The sequence below is a fragment of the Phoca vitulina genome, unplaced genomic scaffold (assembly GCF_004348235.1).
Source record: "Phoca vitulina isolate PV1807 unplaced genomic scaffold, GSC_HSeal_1.0 scaffold18, whole genome shotgun sequence".
NCBI lineage: Eukaryota > Metazoa > Chordata > Mammalia > Carnivora > Phocidae > Phoca > Phoca vitulina.
Genome location: NW_022589721.1, coordinates 22,307,258 through 22,329,081, shown reverse-complemented (window position 1 = coordinate 22,329,081; position 21,824 = coordinate 22,307,258). Strand labels below are relative to the sequence as shown.

At 52.3% G+C, this 21,824-nt stretch overlaps 1 protein-coding gene across 3 annotated transcripts in view; it reads right to left on the bottom strand.

Annotated features, from left to right (window-relative positions):
* The window catches only part of LOC116639315, a 340,505-nt gene that overhangs the window by 118,447 nt on the left and 200,234 nt on the right, over window positions 1-21,824 (bottom strand). The window contains exon 3 of one of the 3 annotated variants that reach the window (XM_032415491.1): window positions 5,400-5,497. The exons of the other annotated variants lie outside the window; for them this stretch is intronic. Within the exon in view, the coding sequence (XP_032271382.1) occupies window positions 5,400-5,497 (98 nt within the window). The remainder of the gene's footprint in view (window positions 1-5,399; window positions 5,498-21,824) is intronic. 3 annotated transcript variants of the gene reach the window in all.

Genomic DNA, 21,824 nt, shown 5'->3' with positions numbered 1-21,824 from the left:
GAGGAAAGGAACGGGCAGAACCCAACAAGAAGAAAGGCAGGGGTCTTGCAGGGGCTAGAGATAACATGCCTTGAACAGAGGAGGCTTTCATAACAATTCAAGCAACCAGATTGGGAGTCAGAAAACCCAGCTATACATGTTCCCATGATTGATTGTTACTGGCTGTGGGCCCTCTGGCAGGCAACTTACAGCCTCAGTTTCCCCACTGCAAAAGCAAATACAAAAAGAGGCCCTACAGAGGAGAGGTATGCAGAGCCTGAGTTTGGAATGCAGCAACTGGATGGCAACCGAGGACTCAGCTTTCTTGTCTGTAAAATGGGGACTATGACATTACCCAGTTGGTACCTTTAGGAAGAGGTTTCAGTGAGACATGACACGGGCAGGACAAAAAGCACGATGACGAACTATACCGTTTGGCACACTTGGGAGGAAGGAGCATATCCTCCAGGGAGCTCAGGCTCATACCAGGCACTGTGCTGAGCGCTCGGCAGCCCACCTCACCCTCACTGGGTGCGGCACCCGGGGCCTTCAGACCTGGAAACAGCGCCCGGCCCTCCCTGCAGGGAGCCCCTGCTGTCCTGGGCACAAGCCTGAGAGAGGGGACATTTCAGGCTGTCTTTATGTGCCCACTCCTGGACACCTGGGGCCCTACAAATCCACAGAGATATTTCTTTGTCTTTTCTGTTGTGGCAGTGAATCCATTTTTAACTAGATAAGCTAGGTTACCAAAAAGAGAAGAGACAAGAGGAAGAAACTATCCTAACTTGCCTATTATGCCACCAAGTAGGCAAATCTTCATTTTTCCAACAAAGAGCTGCTCTCTTTCTATAACTTCCCATAATCCAGGACGGACACATTGCTGTATGTGACTGCCACACCACGGATGGTCACCGCTCTCCTTAAAGTGAATACCTCTTCCTCATCCCTCAGGTGCCTGGGAAAGATTCAGTGGCGCCCGAGTACCATGTATCCCTGGGTGCCACTTGGTTTCCAGTTTTGCTCCTAAATGTGCCCGGCTTCAAAACACCGCCTGCTTGGGGCACCTGGGTGGCTCAGTCGTTAAGCATCTGCCTTCAGCTCAGGTCATGATCCCAGGGTCCTGGGATTGAGCCCCGCATCAGGCTCCCTGCTTGGCGGGAAGCCTGCTTCTCCCTCCCCCACTCCCCCTGCTTGTGTTCCCTCTCTCGCTGTGTCTCTCTCTGTCAAATAAATAAATAAAATCTTTAAAAAAAAAAAAAACCGCCTGCCTGCAAACCAGCGCCTTCCCTCCTGGAGCGTGTGTTTGAAATACATTCCCTAAATAGGGATACGAGGTCAATAGGATGCTTTGATAACTCCTGACAAGTAGTTTTTTTTTCCAAAAGACCCATTTATGCTGCCCCCTGTGATGGAGGCACGTGCCAGGCTGCCTACAAAGTCTTAGGATAAACGCCCCCACCTGTCATTCTAACATCTGGTAATGTGCAGGGAGCGGGAGGCCACAGTCACACTTGGAGCCTCAGGGAGGGTGGACTTTTCCCCCGAGGTCACCGATGCTCTATCTTCTTCCCCTGAGATCTGTCTGTTCACGAGCGCTCACAACTTGTTACAGAGGGGTTCTGCATACACAGTGATCTCGTTCACACAGGCCAGCCTGAGGAGTGGAGGTGGCGAATGGGACAGTGTCGGGGAGGGGTCAGCCTCGGGCCTCCAGAAGAGAAGACGAAATGGGAATAACCAATGGGAATGCTTGCATGAAAAACTGCAGTTAAAAAATCCTACGTGCATCAAGAAGGCGTCTCCACGGGATGTAGGCACGCACCGCAGAACAGAGAGCTGGAAACAAGGAACAAGAGTTGCAGTTGGTGGACTATGGCTCTGGATTTGGGCATTTTTGAGTTTTGTTTGTTTGTTTGTTTGTTTTTAACCCTCTCTGGTGCTCCTGCTCACCCCTGGGAAAGTCTCCAGCCCCCAGGGCTTTCTGCAGGCTGGGGCCTCCACAGAGCACTCCTCTGCCCCCCGGAGCTCATTCCCAGTGCGCTTCCTTCCAGATCCGCTGAAAGCTCACATCACCTGGTAAGCATAGCTTCCAAAGCAGGCTCGCTGCCTGGCTCATCCCACCCGGACATCCTGAGCTTCTCGGACTCCAGAATGGATCACAGCAGGGCCTGGAGCTGGACTGCTCTGACAGCGCTCTTTGGATTCGAATGCAATGCTTTGGGGACCGGACGTGCACCTGGCCCGCGCTAGCTGTGGACGGCGAGTCTGGCCTGGGAGGGGGGCGGTGTGTGGACTGGCCCATGGAAGGGAGGGAGCGGTCCTCAATGACTCCGCTCTGGTTTTCCCCCTTCCACTCCTGAGCCCCATGCCGGCGAGCCAGCCAGTGTTTGGACCCCTTATTTCTCAAATGCCTGTTACCGCCTAGATGCCGGGGTGAGGGATTGCAACACCAAGGCCATTCCTCGACCGTAGAGGCGAGTTAGGGAGTCAAGACGCCAACACAAGGAATGTTAGATACTAGGGAGGAATGAAGGCAAAGATAACAAAGCCAGACAATCAAAGATTGATCGCGTGTGGGCACTGGGTGGTCTGGGGTCAGGGGGCAGGTCCCTGTGGGCTGCGAAGGAAAAGATCGGGATGACCGCAGCATGGGGGGGTGAGGGGGGCAGGAGGAGGAGGAGGCCTGTGATCCAGGCCAGGAGCGGGGAAGGGGTGGCACACTCAGGGGCCAGGGAGGAGCTCCTTGCGCCTAGAACAGAAAGAAGGCATCTGGAAATCCTGGGAGGGTGAGTTAGGGCCCGAATGTTGAGGTCCCCGAGAGCCAGGGAGAGGAGTCTGTGCTGGAAAGAGAGCGTAGAGCTGCATACAGCAGTGCAGCCAATGGGAGAAGCTTGTGAGGAGACCGGTGTGGGGGCAGCTCTCGGGACGGCCTGCAGGAAGAACCTGGTGAGCAGGGAGGCGTGCAGCATCAGGGCGTCCATGGCCCGCCTGCCCAATCCAGGCTGTGATTCCAGTCTTCGCCTTGCAGGCCGTATCGATCAGGAGAACACTGCTCGGAGACACTACACGTAGCCTCAAAGTTCAGTGGCTTAAAACAGCAAAAGTTAATTGCTCATCAGGCTCTGTGTCTACCATGGGTCAAGCAGAGAATGCACGGAGGCCTAGATCCAAGCAAACCAGGCCTGTGCAGGACACTGGGGCGGAAGAGAGGGGGACCTCTGGAGGGACTCTCACCAGCATCTCCACGGGACGGCCAGAAAATGCACATCACCTCTGCTCACTCCTCGTCGGCCAGAATGAGCAACCCTAAACTGCAGGAGACAGAGAGTCTGGAAGAAGGAATGGTCCACGTATGTCACTTTTCAGGGCACGTGTAATTTCTCACTCACTCATTCAACCGGCAAGAACTGAAAATACATTTACTGAGTGCCAAACATCTTAAAATATTACCATTTCTTTTGGCCCTTTTATCAATCCTGTGAGGCGGCAGGTATCCTCATGCCCACTTTACCGATCAGCAATTCAAGGCTCAAAGGGGTTGAGGTGCCCAGCCAGGAAGGGGTGGGCCTGACTCCACAGCCCATGCTCTCCCTGAGCGCCACAATGACCAGAAAGGAAGGTGGCCGTGCCGGGGCCCTGAAGGCACAGCAGTTAAGCATGAGGGTTCTAGGGGCCAACTGCCCTGGGGGTGCATTCTGGCTCCACATTCCTGAGCCATGTGATCTTGAGCAAGTTACTCACCTTCCTATGCCTCAAGTTCCTCACCCAGACACCACCAGGACACTAACAGCACCCCCAACCTCACTGTAGCGCTGCCACAACTGAGGGAGGAAATGCATGGAAAGCCCCTGCAGCGCTCCCAGCACAGAGTCAGGGCCAGGAAATGCCAGCGATGATGTTAACACGGCCCATCTATGCACAAGGGCGTTGGAACTCCCGCAAGCCACAGGCCCCTCAACCCACAGACCACCTACTTCTCAATACGGCACTGGCCTCCTAGATCAGGGGGGCTGCCGAGACGGTGGACACGCAGGGGGAAAGGCCACGCAGAGTCAGGGCCACCCCGCCACAGGGCCTGCCTGCACCCATCCGCTCGCCTTCCCCTTATCTTGTCTGGCTTCCTCCCCAGCGCTTGGAACTCTCTGACAGACCCTAACTGTGTATGGATCGGTCATCCTGCGTATTGCCCGTCTCCCTGACCGGAACCTCTGCTTCGGGTTTGCCTTGGTCGGAGGGTCAGGCTCACGGGAGGGCGCCTGGCAGATAAAGGAATCGGGGAGCAGAGACTTGGAAGTTCCGTGAGGGCAGGGGCTCTTAGTCGCTTCTGCCTTCCCTGCAGAACGCCCAGCACCTGGCGCGTGACGTGTGCTGAGAGGTCTGCCAGCTCTCCAAGCATCAGGGTCCAGCGGGGGACTCAGCCCTTCTTTCTCTGCAGGGCATTATGCTAAAGCCTGGCCTCATCATGTGGGATGCCAGTCAACGGTTTCCACACGGACTCCCCCGCGTCCGGCCCCCCTGCCCCCACTCAGGGCTCCAGGCTGGGACTCGGGGTGGCCCGAGGACACAGGTACCAAAGCCAGAGTGAAAGAGACGTGGGGAGAGACTGCGGGGGGCGAGGTCCTGCACCCCTGAGCCCTCTAATGTGGCCTCTTCTGGAACTTGCTGCGCGGCCGAGGGTGAGTCCTTCTCCCTCTAGGCCTCGGTTTCTCTGACAGTCAAACCTGGGCACTGAAGAAGAACATTTCTAAGGGCCCTTCCGGATCGAAAATACAAGGAACACGACATCAGCTAGGCTTCATTGCTCAGGCTCACGGGGGTGGAGCTCCTTCAAGGCTTTTGTGGGCCCCGCAGACAGCTATCAGATATGTTTACCCTACCTGGCTCCTCCACAAAAAATAATTCCCACCTAACTGCCAAAGTGGAGCTGCATTTGAAGAGTCCATATAAAGCTGTATAAATATGTATCACAATTTCCATTTTGCAGTGCTGTCTTCATATTTTGAAACTAATACATAGTGTCTTTCTGGTCAAACCGACCTGTCTAAGATGTCCGGTGAAAATGCCATTTCCCAGGCCCCACCCCAGAGCCACTGAATTAGAAAAGCTCAGGGATCCGCATTTTACTGAGTTTCCCAGGTGGTCATTTGCAAACTGAAGTTTGAAAACCACTGCCAGAAAAAGAAGCCGAGAAAAGGGGCTGGGGCAGGTATTCTGGAGCCAGAGGGGGGTTGTAGAGGTGACCAAGGAAGGGGAGGGGACGCAAATGACAGCACGTGGCTCCTGTTTTGCATGAATGCAAATTGCTTTTGCCCATGTGTGCCCTGCGTGTTCCACCACCATAAACACAAATTTGTAAAACCCTGACTCACCCTCTGCTGAACCCTTCCCCCAGCCCTGGAAAAATGATAATGACACTCCACCTGGGATTACGTTCTCTAGCCTGATCTGTAGAAGAGAACGTTTCCAACGTGTTGGGCAGGCTGTTTGCAGACTGAGGCCACCACTGCCAGGAATCGTGCTGCAGGAAGGAACATAAATAGCGTGGTCACCCAGAGGTTTGCTGCAGCTAGTTCTACCTTTGGTTTATGACAAATCCTAGCCCCCGCAGCGAGCTGTCCTAATTCATCCACAGGGAAGGAGGTTCTGTTTAATGTCGCACTATACACACAGAAGTGCTGCTGATGAGCCTGCCTGCGTGCACGCGCGCACACACACACACACACGCATGGTGTGCAGGTGTATATAAGCTTCTGCAATGATTTGAGGGCTGGAGCTCGGCAATCAAGAGTCACTTGGACCCCTCGAGGGCTAGTTTCCAAGGTACCAGGAAGGTACCATTGCTAAAAGGGGGCTGGAAGAGTAGTGAGCTGATGCGAAGGGCCAAGTACTGTGCTGAGGGTTTCCCATGTATGTTTCACACCACTCGATCAATCGGGGAGAGTATTATCAGTTCCGTTCTTCTGATGACGAAACCAAGACACAGACTTGCCCACAATCCTATTGAGACTGAACTCTGAACTGGCTGACACTGAAGTTCGTGTTCGAAACTTACACAGTGCTGCCTTGAATTTTAGACCCAGGAAGCATGGGGGTGGGGAGGGGAGAGTCTTTTCCGGAGAGGCGAGCCTATGGAAACTGACCTCTCCAACCAGGGAGAGAACCAAAATAACTCCTTAACAAACAACTGAATTCACAAGCAATAAACGGTCATTGGAAAAAATAAATCACAGATAAGCAATAGAAAAAAATCACATTATAATCACATCCTCCAAGAAATAATGGCGTTTATATGTCTAGGCTTTTATTCTATATGTGTATATATATATACACACATATATATCTAGCCTACAAATAAAATGATACAATTTTTGCAACTTTATTAAAAATTTCATACTGCTGATTTTTAACGTGGGGAATTAACGATGTCTGTCCAATCCTGATCTGTGTGCTTATGTCCATCCATAAATTTCTCTGAAGAGTTTAAGGGGGAGATAAAACCTTTCACTTCTTTTTTGTGTGTTTCCTGTTATTGTCTGATCATCACCCACTAGTGCATTTAAGGAAGGGTTAAAGAGTATTCTATCTAAACAGATCTGTGCTCTGGTGGATGATACGGCTTTGAAAAACATACTCCACCCCACCCCCCAAAAATTCAGGTTGGTTTTCTCCTCTCCATAGATGAAAACGGAGAATAGGTTTTGCAACAACCAAGAAAATGATGCCCTGCCCCACCCAAAAAATATCTTAATGCCACGGGAAATGCAGCTCTACTATTCAGAAGGGCCTGGCACAGGCCCTCCCATTGCCCGTCCCCCACTGCAAGGACCAGGCCTCCAAGCACCCCCCAGGACTCCCTTCCAGTCTTCCCCTAGTTAGGTGAGTGAAAAATAACCTCCTTTCCTCCCTTTCGGTGTTAACGAGGCTCCCTATAGAGACACTGTTAATCACATCAATTAAAAGCCTCTCACACTTGGCCTTGCCTGCCAGGTACGGGCCCTCTGTCCAGGGGAAGGTGGGTGAGATAAGTCATGCCTGGAGATAACTTATATTCTTTTCTTTTTCCCCCTCCGCCTATGCTTTTTTTCATTTGTATGTTGTTTTTTATTTTTTAAGATTCAGGCTTAATTAACACAGTGAAATGTCCAGATCTTTAATGAACAGTTTGATGAGCTTTGACAAATGCATATACCAAAAACACTAAACCACCAAGACACAAAACATTTCCCTCACCCAGAAAGTTCCCTGTGCCTTTTCCAATCGCTGCTGCCCTCCTCCAAAAGGAAACCACTGTACTGATTTCTAGCACCATTCATTAATTTTGTGTGTTCCAAAAGTTCATATAAATGGAATCTTGCGATGTGTAAAGACGGGCAAGAATGATGAGCAAGAACACGGGGTTCCTAGTGGGCATGAAAACCAGTGTAGGTGCTTTGGAAAATAGTCTGGCAGTCCCTCAAAAAGTTGCAGAGAGAGTTACCATGTGACCCACCATTCCACTCCTAGGTATATATACTCCAGGAAATGCAAACACACATCCACCCAAAATTTTGTATGGGAATCTTCTATCATTCATAATAACCCCAAACTGGAAACAACCCAATGTCCATCCACCGATGAAAGAACAAAAGAAATGCGGTCCATTCACACAATGGAACATTACTAAGGCACAGAAAGGAATGAAGTACAGAAACACACTACAAAGTGGATGAACCTTGAAGACGTCATGCTAAGTGAAAGAAGCCAGTCGCAGACGACCACATATTGTATGATTCCATTTGTGTGAAACATCAGAATAGGCCAATCCACTGTGACAGAAATTCTAGGTTGCTCAGGACTGGAGGGGCAGGGGAAAGGGGGAGAGGGAGGTGATAGCTGATGCGGACAGATTTGCTTTCTGAGGTGGTCAAAATGCTCTAAGATTGGTAAATTGTATGATATGTGAATTATATCTCAGCAAAGCTGTTGAAAGAAACCAAACATTCAGAACCAACCCAAGTGGAACCAGTTAGGATACATGAGAAAGACAGCAGTTTTCCTCCAGCGGGATTTTGACAGAAGTGTTTGGCACTGTAGCCCAAGGACCTCGTGCCACCTGGGGAGCATCACTATGGTCCAGGAAGGTCTCCTTCCCGTGAGAATGTCCTGGCGCTTACTGCATTTCCCAGGGGTTCCTGTCCTATCTCCAGAGTCTAAATTCTGAAGAGTCCAGGAGCTATTCACCAGATTCATTCACTCATTCCACCAACACTTACTAAGTCTGTATTTAGTAGAAAGCACATAACCGTATCTAGTCTTGTCGTATTATCTCCCTGCTCTCAAGGGACTACATTTTTAGGGACATGTCTCTGTACGTCTGGTCGTGTGTTTAGCAGGTGACACCAGGAGACGGTGGTGGGTGGGGAAGGTATGAGCTCATTATGAGAGAGAGGTCAAGAACTGTGAGGTCCAATGGGGCTGGTTCTCAATCCTGACTACCACTCACGAAGGCATGCCTTCACCTCTTCCTGCCTCATGTCCCTCACCTGCAAAGACCAAGAACCTGCCCTATGGTGGAACCATCAGGAGCCCCAGCTCCGGGAACCAAACCCCTGCTCTACCACCTACAAGCCGTGAATGACTTCAGGCACTTTCTTAACCTCACTTGCCCATGTGTACAGTGAGGACGGAGGCAGTTAACAGGCTGCCCTGTGCAGGACTAGATGGGTTCATAAGAGGCTCGGCAAACTGAGGGGCCAGTGAATATTTTGGGGCACTGTGGGCCCATACCATCTCTGCACCAGCTCCTCATCTTCACGATCAGAGCGTCAAAGCCACCACAGACAACACCTAAAAGAAAGGGCATGCTGTGTTCCAATAAAACTTTATTTAAGCACAATGACGTCCGATTTCATACAGTTCTCATGTGTCAGAAAATACGATCCTTCTTTTGATTATTTTTGTCAGCCGTTTAGAAATGGAAAAGCCATTTGTACCTCACGGGCTGTACAAAAAAAGATGGCGGGCCAGTTCTGGCCCCTGCGCTGCAGTTTTCCACCCCCCGACGTAAAGCACCTAGAACAGAGCCTGGCGCATAGTAAGCACGCACCACCCCCGAACCACGGCCCCAGGCAACAAGAGCTGAGCCTCTGCCATGTGTTACACCGCGTGCTGCACCCTCCATGCACCGCATCTCATTTAAACCTCACCTTGATTGTGTGAGGCAGGTAACCTGATTGCGCAGATGAGAAAGCAAAGACCTAGGTCAGCTAGAGGGACAGCGCTGTCGTAAATCCAGGTCTTTCTACCGTGAGCTCTTGCTTCTGACCGTTAAAAACTACCGTGCCCGCTGCCAGGACACAACAGGGAACCAGACCCACTCAGGCTCCACTCCAAACACCACAAATCATGATTTAATTAATTTGAGACATTTGTTACAGAAAGCAAGGGCTGCAAGGAGGAACAAGGGTATTACACAGCCGACGGCGAGGGAGGTCCTCCAGTGAGGGACACGTAGGTTGGGAACAGCGGCCATGTGTCTGGTGCTGTGCCAAGTGTCAAAGAGAAGCAGCTAGAAAAGGCACGTCCGCCCTGGCTCCCTGTTGCGGAGGGCTCGGAGACGTGACAGTGTCAGATGCGGTGGTGGAGAAACCAGTCCAAACTTCCCAAAGGGCCTGCAGCAAGCAAAATAACCTATTCTATTTTATGGGAATATATCCTCATAAAATAGGAAAATACAGTTGCGAAGATTTAACCATGAGAATATCCACGGAAGCACTGTTTGTAATAGTACAAGTGTTGAATTCATAAGTGCCCCAGACACTTAAGAAAAATTGGGAGAGCCTTTGCCACTTCTGTGTGAACAATGGCAAAGCTGCGTGTCCCAGCAATCAGATGGTGAGGGAGCAGAAGTGTGCATGCCGATGTGGAAGGCTAGCTATCGTGTATTTATTAAAACAGCTCCGTGCAAACCAACAGGTGCACTACCATACTATGATGAGGATGCATATGCACAGAGAGCAGTCCTTTCAATCAGTCACCTCTGAAGGATAACAGAAGTGCTTGTAGCTTCCTCTTCTTGTGTGTTTGGACTTGGCGATGTTTCTGGAATAGATACTCAGTGCTTTGTGAAAAGAAATGAAGGACAGCCGGTGGCCGGACAGGAGTTCAATACTACACAAAGCCGCTTGACCGGTAAAGCGCAAGATCTGAACCCCTTTCTACAAGGGTTGACAACCTGGAATTTCAATCACAATGGATGCCAAAGGATGGGGAAGAAAACATGTTTACAAGGGAAAGACTCCACAGAGAAAGGCAGTGAGGAGTGTGGCCGGCCTTCCCCCTTCTGTGCCTTCCAACTCAGCCAGCACCAGGGCAGAGCATGACTTTCTGGAACACAGTGTTTGTGACCCCGAGGACAGTCTGTACATTTTACATTGGAAACACTCTCTCTGCAAGATTTTGTTGACATTCATTAGGGGGAAGTATTTAGGACCTATGGCCTTGAAAAGAAATCCTACATATCTCACCTCTGGTATAGGAAAGAGAAAAGGCTTTCCAGTTGGGTGGACAAAGGTTTAAATGCTGGCTCCTTTTGTAAATTGTTTATTATCTCCTAGCTTCGGGATAATAATATCTTTCCTGCAGGGTAATAATTAGAGCAACATATGTATAAAGCATAGATGTTCAATAAATGACAGTTTTGTTTTTTTTTTTTTCCCTAGTGGGAAGACTCAGGGAACAAAGCAACGGGGTCACATTGCCCAGAAGCTGTACCTTGGGGGAAATCAGCTCATTATGGAAAGGAGGGATGGAGGCCCAGGCCCTGACCTTGGCACAGCCTGGAAAAGGTGAGGCAAGGAGACCATGTCTTTCTCGGTGATGTGGGAAAGTTAAATTAGACTGAAACTCCAAATATGAAACCAGCCCTGTGCTTTGCCCCCCTCTGAGATCCTGACTGTGTGTGAGTAGAACGTACTGGGTTTTTCTGGAAGGAAACAGAAAAGCGACTTAATCAGAGAATGAAGGTGGCAGGTGGGAGACCAGCCTCCAGAAGTGGCACACTGTGGTCCCCAAGCAGATCACCCCAGGGCAACTGGGCAAGCAGAACTGGGATGGGGCCGAGGAGGGTCCGTATTTCACCAGGACCCACGACACTCTGCTACTTCTCAAGGACAGGCTAGGGAACCGCTCCTGCGGTGAAGGCCTCAGGCGTGGGCCTGGGAAGGGCTCAGTCCAGATTCCAGCTGGGCACCAACTCTCACATCCAACTTTAAAACCGTCTAGAAAACACGACCCGGACCCAGGGCAAGGCAGGCTGCAAACATATACGCACAGGGAAATAGCCTCGGAAGCGATGTACTCGGGGCGCCTGGGTGGCTCAGTCGGTTAAGCGTCTGACTCTTGATTTCAGCTCAGGTCATGATCTTAGAGTCAGGGGATCGAGCCCCGCATCAGGCTCTGTGCTCAGCGTGGACTCTGCTCCTCCCCCTGTGCTCTCTCGCTCTTTCTCGTTCTCAAATATATAAATAAAATTTTTTTTAAAAAAGTGATGTACTAAATTCCATACACACACGCAGATGCGTGCATTCATACGTACGTGTACGTGTATACACACAAATACAGACGGACACGCTTAGGTGTGCGTTCATACATGCACACATGCACGCACGTTCACACAGCACGTGCATGCACACCTGCACACTACACGCGGGCGTGTCCTCACACAAGCTCTACTTTAGTATGACATTGTCCCCGTCTTCCTGAAGAGGAGCCGGAGACACGGAACCAGTAAGCAACTCGCCTAAGGTCACACAGCTGCTCTGCGGCAGAGACAGGGTTAGAAACAGGACAGGCCGGCTCCAGAGTCCCTGCCGGGGCCACTAGATGGTAACAGACAACCCACGAGGCGAAACGGTCGAAGCCGAGAGTCATCACCTCTGCGAGCCACTTGTGCCCTGGGGTTGGCTGTGTCCAGGGAGGATGGCCGAGAATTCCTCCCATTTCTGTACACGCGTGTTGTCCCCCTCCCGACCCCGCGCGGGGGTGCCTTTCTGCTGCCCCCGAATCGGGGCCGACCTGTGCCCCCTGAGAAGGAGAATGGGAAGGGAGTGAGGTCGTGGGAACTCTGCGTCTTGCCCCCGGGAGGCCGGGCAGCCTTCACACGAGGCCCTGCAGGGATCCAGCCGCCACGGTGTGAAGATCGGGCTGGACTACGATGACAAGATCTCAGAGAAAAGGAGAGGCCCCAGCTGCTGCCCCAGTCATCCCAGCTGAGGCCCCAGCTGTGCGCGGGAAGCCTCACAGAGCTCCCCCGGGGAACGCAGCCACACGGACTCCAAGCGGAGCCAAAGATCCACCTGGCAGGGCTCAGCCACCCTACGCAAATGAGAAGGATAAGCGGTCCTGGTCTTGAGCCACTAAGCTGGGGGGTGGTTTGCTGTACAGACAACTGGTTCACGCACCTATGGGGCTTGCAGACACGTATAAATTTGACAATAAGCAACATTATTTGCTGAGCATGGTGCCAGGCAGCCTAGGAAGTGCTGTACATTTACTGTCCTGTTTAGTCCGTATCTTTGCTTGCTGGCCTAGCACGTATTAATATTGTTTCCATCTTACCTACAAAGAACGGAAGCCCAGTGAAGTAAACAAATAAGCTTCCCCAGGAGGTGGCAGTTCTTGGATTTGGACCGAAATCTGTCTCGTCCTAACTGCAGGTACTAGTCAGATTTCTGCAGAGAAAAGAACCCACAGCACGCGTGTGTACACGTACTTAGAGGAAGACACCACGGCCTAGCCGAGCTGACACATGAAAGTAACCCTCACACCGTATTTCCCCTACTCTGTGCCTCTTTGCCCTGCAGACCTGGACCCCACGTTCCTGGCCCACAGTCATGCTTTACTGTCACGGAGCACAAAATTAGCGACATAAAGGAGACCTGCAGTCAGAGTCTGTCACATGGAACGGCGGGATGCCTCAAGGATGCAGCAAGAGGCTATCAGCCATGTTGAAGCCGCCGAGGAATTAGAGAAGAAGGGCAACTGGCAGGCCTGAAATAGATCGCAGGTGCTTCCGTCACCAGGTGACAGAAACAAAGATGGCGGCATGGAATGCCTACTGGAAAAGGAGGGAAGGACCTGAGGTTGGGTCTAGGACCTGGCTTTACTCCCAAACAGCTGCGTGACTGTGGATCATATGTCACCTCTCTGGGCCTCATGTCCCCAAGCAAGCTTGGTGATGTCCAAAGAAGGGTCCAGTTCTTTACATGACTCTCTGTGGCTTCGGATTCCACACAGGTCATTGCATAACATCTACTCTTGACGGGGGGAAGCCCAGTGAATGCCACTTTGCCACCACAAAGACACTGTGGGACAGAGCGCATCATCTGCTTTCTGGTGGCCACACAGTAAGTCACTGATGGAACCTCTGAAACCCAGGAACCCCCAGACCTGGGCTTCTCTCCTATTGGTTAGTCCTACACTGTTCCCACTCTGTTCTCACACACTGAATTCTAACTCCCCTTTTGTAGGAACTCACACGCAGCCGACACCTCCAACGTGTCCCACAGCCACCCAGCAGCTCCTCCGTTAACGCGGAAGCCTGGTGAGAGGTTATTGCTGCCATTGGGGGTCTGTTTCCTTGTCCCCACCAAAGCCAGCTACTTCCTTCAAGTTGGTATCAGGCAGGCCAGGAAGTTTCTTTTTCCCTGCAATCCATCGTATGTGGGAAGATCAGGACCTGCCAAGTGCAAGGATGGAACCAGGTAGGCATGCCTGGTCACTCAGCCAGGCCCGAGCTGGGGGGCAAGGCTGATGGGCAGTGAGGACAGCAGGAGACTTGCTGTGATAATTAATCAGGAGCATTAGCATCATCCTGAAGAACCTCTGGGTTGCTCCAAAGCCAGTTAGGAAACTGACCTCACCCCCTTCCTGTCTCATAAACCCCCTGTCTCCAGTCCATCTAGGACCAAGGGATAGAATATTTCTCCATGTCCAGCACAACAAAGCCTGTCTGAGGAGCTCGTGTGGACATCAGATGGGACCACCTCTCATCTCATCTCATGAATGGGAACGCTAAGGCCGACAATCGAACCAGTGGATATGAAGTACTCGGTGCACGCAAAGCCCCGTTCTAAATGCCTGACGTGCAGTGGTTTGCAGAGTAACCAGCACCTGTGGAGGTCCACGCCCTAATCCCTGAAGCCTGTGACTATTTAGGTGGCATGGCAAAGGCACATTCAAGTGGCAGATGAGAAGAAAGTGAGTATGTGCAAATGTTAAAATAGAAAGATTATCCTGGACTATTCCTGTGGGCCCAATATAATCAGAAGCATCCAGAAACAGGAGAAGGAGGCGGAAGGCAGAATCAGTCAGAGTTGGACATGACTGTGGAAGAAAGGCATAGACAGGTGTTAGGTTGCTGGCTCTGAAGATGGAGGAAGGGGCCACTAGCCAGGGAATGAATGAAGGGGCTTCTAGAAGCTGGGAGCAGCAAGAAAACACTTCTCCCCTGGAGCCGTGAGGAGGTGGCAGCCCTGTGTTCCTTGATTTTAACCCAGTGAGACCCATGTTGGACTTCTCACCTACAGAATTGTAAGATAATACACCGTGTTGCTTGAAGACACTGAGCAAAGGAAACCGAATACGTGAACCAACTCACTCAGTTAATTAAAGTTCTTACAATAACCCTATGAAGTGATGTAACGGTACCACTATGGCTGCAGGAATGCCGTGTAACAAAACACCCCAACTCCGGGCAAACGACAACAAGCACTCACCTCTCACTCACGTGTCTGCCATAAGCTAGGGGCAGACTGGTACCAGGAGGGCATGTCCGAGCTCAGCTCCACAAGAGGTGTGAATTTGGAATCTGCTCCGTGTCTCTTCTCCTCTGCAGACTGGAGGCTGTCCAGGGCATGTTGTCACCATGAAAGGTAGGCAAGCAAAGAAGCCCAACCTCGTCCAATTTGCGCCTTCCACTCCCATTATGCTGCTAACACCCCATGGACCAAAACAAGTCGCGTGGCCGAGATGGACGTCACCGCGGGGAGGAGTGCACCTGCCCACCTGGAGGCCACGGCCACAGTGTGCACGTGTTAATTTGATGATGGGGAAGGGAAGAACTGGGACTGATAGTTCCGTCTACCACAGAAAGACCCTACTATCAGCATTCCAGTTTGGAAAGGAGGAAACCAAGGCACAGAGTCTAATCCAGCATCCCACTGCTAGTCAATAATGCAGCCAGGATCAAAATCTGATCTGGCTTCCGAACACGGGTCAGGGACCTACACCTACTAAGTGGGGGAGCTAGGACACCATGGGTCTAAATGTCACAGTCTCTGGGGCAGGAAGGGGTGCCCTCAGGGGCGGGGGGTGGGGGAAGGCACTGCAGTGATCTCCAGAAAGAAGAGGAAGACACTGCGAGAGGTTGCCCATCAAAAGTGGAGCCAGGCTGAGCTGTTACTCTCATCAGCGAGGCCCTGCTGTCAGGCCCAGGCCTGGGGCCAAAGCACCTTCCAGGGATGAGGTGCACAGGGAGAACAGCATCCAGGATGAGCCAGCTGTCCACAGCTGTCACAGGACCAAATGTCCTTCTCCTCCTGCCTTGGCGGGGCTGGATCGGCTGCTTGGCAGGCCAGTTTGCAAGAAGCCGGCATGTGGGTTCCTTTGAAAGCTGTGTATCTGAAGGCCAGAACGAGGTAAAGGGGTGGTGAGAGATGCCGACAGAAAGGGATAGCCATATAATGTGGGAGGAGGGGAAGCACGGAGTAAGGCGGGACTATTCATGAGCCCGGAGAGAGGATGCAGGAAGGAGGGGGGGGTCAGAAGAGAGGAAAAGAGCAAAGCGATGCTCAGAATTCAACATTACAGAGAAATTTTATTTGAAGGCACCGGTTCAAAGGATCAGAAAGTCACACCGATGTTTCTGGGCATCTGGGGTCACAGGGTGAAGGTGGCAGCTCCTCACCATCATGTCCAGAGACTCAGGATGCTCTTGGGGGCACTTCAACCTTGTGGCATGGGCGGGGGGGGGGGGTCACCAGAAGCCCACCACACTTGGCCCTGCAACTGAAGTCAGCAAACACTCCACTTAATGGAAAGGGCATACTAAGGATGAGAGGAGGCGTGGGGACCACCCTCTGTGTCCTACACAAGCTGTGTCTGTCCCTAATCCTTCTCACCCAGCCAGGGCCATCCCCCCCAGCTACTTCCACCTGAAAGGGGGTGTGAAGCACTCTCCCCAGAGACGAGAAGCCCCCTAGGAGGGCAAGGGCAGTGGACACTTTGTGGGTACACGCTATGAGCCCTCGCTCACCTCCCAGATTCTCCTGCACCGCCATGCAATTCCAACAGCCCTGCTCCCGCCGGAGCTAAGAACATCCAGCTCAGTGAAGTGAAGGGCTTCCCACAGTCACCGGTGAGTGAATACAGAGGGACCCTGACTGCAGTCCAGGTCTGCTGGGCTCATTTCAGGTCCCCTCCTCCTGACCGTGCCGCCAGCCCTGGACCCAGTACAGAAGCTGCAGCAAGGACCTCCCTGAGAGAGGGGACAGTGGCCCTTTGATTCATGCACCACCCATTCACTGAGCATCCCCTCTGGGGAAGCGCTAGGAGTCGGCTCTGCCAGAGGGGTTACGAGCATGGACCCTGGCGTGGGCCAGTGTGGTTTTAAGTTCTGGCTTTAACATCTGCTGGATGGGGCAGCTGGGCCACATTGCTCAACCTCTCTGTGCCTTGGTTTATTCGTTTGTAAAATGAAGGCAATGGCAGCACCTATGTCTCAATAGGGTCTCGGGAGGATTAAGTGGTTGGGTAAACTCCACACTCGGAACCGTGCCTCGCACATGGTCAGTGTGATCAAAGCACTAGCTTTCATTGTTCTTACTGTGGTAGATGAAATGGACCTCGTCTTTGCCCTTATAGGAGTGCAATCTCATGAAGGAAAACGGATGTGAAATAAACACAAATAAATGTCAGGATAGACCCGGCTAGGAAGGAAAAGCAAAGAACAGTGGGAGGACACTAAGGGAGTGAAGGGTGAGAAAGCATGCACCATGCAAAAATGGAGAGAACGAGCACTCCAAGCAGAGACATAGCATGTGCAAAGGCCCTGAGGTGGGCAGGAATGGGGTGTATCACTCAGCAGAGGTCAGTGTAGCTGAAGAAGAGTGAGTGAGGAGAGACATCCATGCCAATTCATGCAGAGCCCAGTGGGGGATTTTGAGTTTTATCCCAAGAACAGAAATGGGAAATCCTTGGTATGTTTGGTAGGGCAGACACAATTTGATTCACATTTTGTAAAGATCGTGCTGGCTGCCAAGTGCAGATGGGATTGCAGGGGGCAAGGATGGATCCAGGGAGTCAAATTGGGAAGCTCTTGCCATGAGCTATGGGGGAGATGAGGATGATTTGGGTAGGAGGGCTGGTGGTGGATAGAAAATAAACTCAACTGAAACCCCAGATGCTGGAGGCTCACGAGGAGAGAAACCACAAGTCAACCAGGACTGTCAGCTGGCTGGCTCCCTCCCCCTGCCCTGGCCAGGGACAAGCTGTCATGAGTACTCAAGGCACCATCATGATCAGCCAGATTGGAACGTTCTAGAACACCCCTCTTAGAGGAGTTCACCTAACAAGGCCTGTGCCAGGTCCATGATGAAAGGTGCTGCTGACCTCGGAGCTGACCCCCTCCATGGGAAGGGAGGCCATGGTGGGGAGCATCTGCAGATTGGATATGCTCCATCTTGACGAGGCCACTCGTGGCATCTCGAGAGGGGACGCTGTGCTCTGATGTGAGGGGACAGGGGCATCCACCTGAGGGAGGCATCCTCTCCTTGGGCACGGAACTCCTCCCACACTCCCCAACCCACACCAGGTTCTGAGCTGCCTATGGGGAGGGACCATGTCCCACCAGGTCTGCAGTCCGTGCCTGGCACAGACTCTCGGTAGGCAACCTTCTCATTGGAGGACGGGCTCTGTAAGGACAGTCCCCGTTTTACGCCTCCTTCCAACTCCAGTGCCCAGCACAGACCGACTACAAGACGTGCATTCAGTCAAATGTGGTACGAAAGAACAAATGACTCTCCTCCATTCCCTTGGAGTCAACTACTCAATCACCGAATCAAGGGCCACGCTGAGAAGCACGACATACTGTAGCCGATGCCCTAGAGGAGCAGGCTGGGAAGCCAGACACAAGCAGAAAGAGACAAGGCCTGTTCCGACTGGCCCTCCAGGAGGCACTCAGACGGCGTCTTTCCGAAGGAGCACTTGACTTCCAGGCAGAAAAGCCCAGAGGGAAAGCGAATGATGGAATGGAATTTGAGCAGAGGCAGGGTTTGGGTAATCTGAGGGGTGGCCAGTTAGAGAGAGGGGACCCCCTCACTCACTGAACACCCGTCATTGGGCAAGCCCCCGAGAGACTCTTCTCCGAAGAACCCTGGAGCCGGACCTCACGGCCCACGTCACATTTGAGGACACTGAGGTGCAGCCTGGTTCAGTGACTTGCCCACCATCACAGAGCCAGGAGCGGGTAGAGCTGGGGACGAACCCAGCCCTGTCTGTGGTCCCCTCAGGAGGAGGCATGACAGGATCAGGTACAAAAGTCAAAGAAAGATAGTGGTCAGTTCAAAAGACGGAGATGAACCCCGCATGAGAGGCGTCTGTCAGGAGGTGACGAGCATGGAATCACAGGGTGGGGTGACACTGAGGTGGGCTTTAATAGATGCTAGGAGGTCTGACCGTCTTTGATCAGAGGGCCAAGGACAGAGCTGTGCTTTCGGAATCTGGACCTGGCCATCAGGAGGTGAGGAGAGAGACTGGAACCTCAGCATGCCCCACCAGAGGGCGGGACTGGAGAGGCGGGGGAGAGACGGAAGGAAGCAGGACTTGGGGCCAACAGGAAGGAAGCGAAGCAGAGGCAGGACTGCTGGCTGGAAAGGGTCCAGGGAGAGGGAGAAACCACTTCTCCTTCCCTTTCTGATGATGGCAAGATTATGACTGCACAGCAGGGCTGCAGAGGGCAGGACTTCCCAAAAATCGGGAGGGGAAGAGTTCTGCGCATGTGTCCAAAACAGAGGCTGCAGTCCCCAAATCATGTGGTCACCTCTGACCTCTTCTACCCACCCTGGAGCTTCATCTGCAGTGAGCTCTGAACTCGGGCCCTCGGAGGCCCCGCAGTGCCCCTTCCTCCAGATATCAGGGCAAAAGAGAGGCACAGAAATCACGGAGATCCAAGGGTAAGTGGCCAGAGACAGCAAGAAAGGCGGTGTCACCCCATGCTATGGGTAGAAACCCAGGCACAAGAGGCAAATAACTTGTCTAGTATCACACAGTGAGTACTTGCCAGAATCAGGAATCAGATGCAAGGCCTTCCGTGTAGACTTTGCCTGTATCCATGTGGGACCCAGCAGGAGGCGGCGAACGAATACCCCGACCTTCCCCGCTTCCTGCCCACTCGCCCCACCTCCCAAACAGAAGCCAGAGGGCCCAGGAGCCCCGTGCGGCATCCATCCTGTGGCACCCACACAGGACAGCCTCCCCGTCACAGGACAGGGTGACGGACGGGGTGGGGGGGATCTGGAGGGGGACAGGGAGGTCACCCAGCACCTCGCCACTCCCACAGCCAAGACTGTGGTGGGTACTTGGGCCTGAGCTGCCTCCCCTCTGCAGAACCGTGGGCCAGAGGCCCCAGGCCTGGGCTCTGCAGCAGGAGGCCACCTGGCTCTCCGTCAAGGGTAAGGCCCCACACGTGCCAGCACTGTCTCCACCCACAACTGATCCAGCATCTTCACATCCCCTCCTTCCTTCCGCATTCACACCCCCTGCCCTGCCCCACCTCGATCATATGCAAAAATCCCCCAAGGGCCTGCTTCCAACACCGCCGGGGAAGGCTGGGCGCGGCTGGTTGTCCCGTGGAAGAGATGGGGGCCAGCCGATGCCCACCCCGCACCCTGGCCCGCCCCCAGCCTGCCTGCCAGCCCCGCACACTGAGGCCTGGCTGCCGGTAAAAAGAAAGGGCTCCTATCTCTGATTCCTCAGGGCCTCTGATAAGAAATGTCATCCCTTGCTGGGTAATATTACCCGCCCGATAAGAATCTCTATCAAGCTCAAACATATGGCTGGCTACAGAACACAGAGCCCAGCAGAGCAGGATAATTTATTTGCTTAAGCTGAAAGCCCTGGGCGGCCGAGAGAAGTACACTGAATAAAAGAGGAAGGAGCCAAATTATAACCTCTCTGACTTGCATGGGGATTTTCAAGGGGAAGGCTGGGGCACCTGAGGACAACAGGGGGCCCTCCTCGCTTTCCTCCCTACAGGATAAACACCTTCCCCTGGTCTTCCCTCAAAGGGCACTTTCACTTAGGCTAGCTATCACAGCTAATCCTCAAGACAACCTCAAGAGAAGCATTTTTAGCCTCCTTTTACAGATCAGGAAATTGAGATTCAGCAAGGTTAAGTAACCTGGCCAAGGTCACACAGGCAGCCAAGCAAAAGCTCAGACTTGGACCCCATCAGGCCTGACTCACCAGTGTGCAGCTGCTGGGACTAAATTAATCAACGGGGTCCGATGTGCCCAACTTAACTGACAGGGTCAGCTACTCATCACCGTCTCAAAGGTCCACGGCAAGCCTCTCCCCCTCGCTGGGTCACTACAACCTGGAGTGAGGAGGAAGCCTGGCGGGCACAGAAATTCAAGGGAGAGAGTGGGGGGCGGGGAGGGGGGCATCCCGGTCAGGGGACAGGCAGGAGCGACAGAACATGGTAAGTGTGGGCACAGTAAGGATAGGCGGCTCATTGGGGAGAGGTGGCTGTCAGCACACTCTACACTCTTCCATGCCCCCCTTGCTTCAACAACACTGTTAAGGCTGATAATGCTTTTTGAAAGTGAGTATCACTTTAAGATGGTTCTACATTACTTCATAAAGCCACTCATTCTTTTTTCCTTTTTAAAGATTTTATTTATTTATTTGACAGGGAGACACAGCGAGAGAGGGAACACAAGCAGGGGGAGTGGGAGAGGGAGAAGCAGGCTTCCTGCAGAGCAGGGAGCCTGATGCGGGACTCGATCCCAGGACCCTGGGATCATGACCTGAGCCGAAGGCAGACGCTTAACGACTGAGCCCCCCAGGCGCCCCAAGCCACTCATTCTTTTTAACAGCTGCATAGTATATCATTTCAGGACACACCATGACTTAATCAACCAATCCCGAACTGAGGGGCTTTAAAAAGACTGTGTCTCATAAAGACACACGGACAGGTGAAGCACAGAGCTTGCACAGGATACTACAATGGTAGATACCTGTCCCACACTTGTCACAGAAGGTACAACACCAGGAATGGATCCTAAAGGACTAGGCGCGGGGTGGGCATCGGCGGGCCCCCATCTCTTCCACGGGACAATCCTATGGACTCTGGATGATAATGACGTCAGTGTAGACTTGTCAACTGTGACAAGCATCCCACTCTGGTGTGGGATGCTGATGGTATGTACACGGGGACAGGGTGGATATGAGAGCTCTCTGCATTTTCTACCCAATTTTTCTGAGACCCTACAACTGCTCCAAAAAATAAAGTTTGTTTAATAATAATAAAAACCAATCGATCACACAAGTGTGAGTCACAACTGGCTCAATTCTATTCTGTTTACTATTGACTTTCTTCTCCCCTGAGTCTGGGTCATACTCTCCTGCTTCTTTACATACCCAGTAATCTGATCAAAAACGAGGCATCGGATGTCAATAAAATAAATAAATCACCTTATCATTTGCCATTTCTGAAGGTGCTATTCACACCATCTGCACCTGTGTATGTGTTTCTCAAGGAAAAATTCCTAGAAGTCACCCAGTGCCTTATAAACTCGGTTTTTCCT